General features: G+C 35.4%; 1 protein-coding gene across 1 annotated transcript; it reads left to right on the top strand.

Annotated features, from left to right (window-relative positions):
* Positions 1-205: 205 nt before the first annotated feature.
* On the top strand, positions 206-829 carry LOC139748787 (E3 ubiquitin-protein ligase RNF113A-like). The gene has a single exon (XM_071662221.1). The coding sequence runs from the start codon at positions 206-208 to the stop codon at positions 827-829; it is 624 nt and encodes a 207-aa protein (XP_071518322.1).
* Positions 830-2,437: the final 1,608 nt, after the last annotated feature.

Below are 2,437 nucleotides of genomic sequence, written 5' to 3'. Positions count from 1 at the left end.
GGTATGTATATTTGCGTGTGTGGACGTGTATGTATATACATGTGTATGGGGGTGGGTTGGGCCATTTCTTTCGTCTGTTTCCTTGCGCTACCTCACAAACGCGGGAGACAGCGACAAAGCAAAAAAAAAATGTATATATATATATATATATATATATATATATATATATATATATATATATATATATATATATATATATATATATATGTGTATATATATATATAAAGATCGAGATGCCCAGGCCATATTTGAGAGATCACTCCAAGTCAATAAGGATACTAGAGGGCAAGCAGACGATGGAATTTATCGTGGTATAAACAATTATAGTCATTTCTTTGAGAAGAAAGATACAGCTCAGGGTAATGCAGCAAGTGGGGGAGTCCGCAAAGGCCCCATCAGAGCACCTGATCATCTGCGAGCAACAGTAAGATGGGACTACCACCCAGACCTCTGCAAAGATCTTAAAGATACTGGCTTCTGTGGCTTTGGAGATAGTTGTAAATTTTTACATTACCGGACTGATTACAAGCTAGGCTGGCAGCTTGAGGTAGAGGCTGGTAAGCAAAGAGGAGCAAACTATGACTCAGATGAAAATTGGGAAATCCCAAGTGATGATGGACATATCCCATTTAAGTGTTTTATATGTAGACAATCTTTTACAGACCCAGTTGTTACAAAATGTAAACATTACTGTTTTGAAAAGTGTGCTCTTGAAAATTTCAAGAAGACAAAGAGTTGTTATGTATGTGGTGAAAACACGGCAGGAATGTTCAGTCCAGCCACTGAGCTTATTGCAAAATTAAAAAATGATAATCTAGATAGTGATTAGATATTTATGTATTTACATATGCAAACAGGGAGGTGAGGGTTAATTGTAATACTGGATAATTTTAGGGTTATTCAAGCAGGGATGGTTTATGGTAGCTGTGATGGCACAGACAACTAAATGCCCTAATCATGATCATCTCATATGGATTATGTTATTAGTATTACCCAGGATCCCTTCTTGAAAGGCTTATGTTGTTACATGAGAACCTCCTTATAAGGGACTCCTGGAGCTCCAAGGCTGCACCATGCTCAGTAACAAGGACAGGATAGATTTGTTGGAAATAAGTTCTTTGACATGACTGCACTCTATTTTGTCAACTGGTGATGATACACCCTTGCCAAAGATGACTTCACTAGTGGTGTAATGTTAAGCAAGCAGTGTTGGCAGCACATGTGTGTTATATATTAATAATATTATTATTACTTTTATTACTATAGGTATGTATATGTGCATTATCCTAGGGGATAGGGGAGAAAGAATACTTCCCACGTATTCCCTGCGTGTCGTAGAAGGCGACTAAAAGGGAAGGGAGCGGGGGCTGGAAATCCTCCCCTCTCGTTTTTTTTTTTTTTTTTTTTTTCAAAAGATGGGACAGAGAAGGGGGCCAGGTGAGGATATTCCCTCAAACGCCCAGTCCTCTGTCCTTAACGCTACCTCGCTAATGCGGGAAATGGCGAATAGTTTGAAAAAAAAAAAATATATATATATATATATATATATATATATATATATATATATATATATATATATATATATATATGATATAAAGAAGTTTTTACGATAACCCGTATGGGCATAAGAAGAAAAGGTTTATCGATCAAATGTAAGATTTGCATTCAAATCTAAGCCTTGAATGAATAATTGGAAAAAAATGGGTTATGTTTCAAAACTAACGCTAAGGTTTCAATTCTGTTTATGTAGTAAACTAATCAATGTTAGTTGGTTCTCTGACAAGTGTGCATTAATATCTATGAATTAATGTAAATGTTTTGAAACGTACATGTATATGTAGTTAATCATCTCTCTACATATACATGCAGTTAATCATCTCTGCATTATGGTTGTCGCTACTTTGATTACATATCTATATATTTCTCTAAATTTTCCACTCTGCATTGTTTTGCTTTCCTTATCCATCTCGAATAGTCATTCATCTAATATCTGTTCTTTATAGATAAGCAATTAGATTCGTTTTTGACATTTGAACTTGTGTAAGGTCGACAAGTCTGATCAACTTCCAAAACACTTGTTTTGAATTAAACAAAATACCATTGGGAAGGGCGAGCAGCAGACTCTGAAAGCTCATTTAACTTTTAGGATTCAGGGATTTTGTGAAGGTAAGCTTGCAAACACACACAAAAGAAATCATTGTTTAAAACATCTCAAAAGTTTAAGGCTATTTTGTAGGATCTGTTCTGTGTACGTTACCATAATACCTATAATTATACACTCTGTGCCCTAAAAACGGTATTAATCTAATTTCCATATTTCTTTTTTGTAGTTGATTTGGGTAAGTGTACGCTGAATTCGAACAACAGATTACAGAGCACCAAAGCATTTACCTCCACTTTCCTAAGCTTCATCTTGCTGTTCACTTTAGCCATGAGT

This window comes from Panulirus ornatus, chromosome 5, assembly GCF_036320965.1.
Source record: "Panulirus ornatus isolate Po-2019 chromosome 5, ASM3632096v1, whole genome shotgun sequence".
NCBI lineage: Eukaryota > Metazoa > Arthropoda > Malacostraca > Decapoda > Palinuridae > Panulirus > Panulirus ornatus.
Note: the sequence above shows the minus strand (reverse complement) of the source record. Positions and strands in the feature narration are given on the sequence as shown.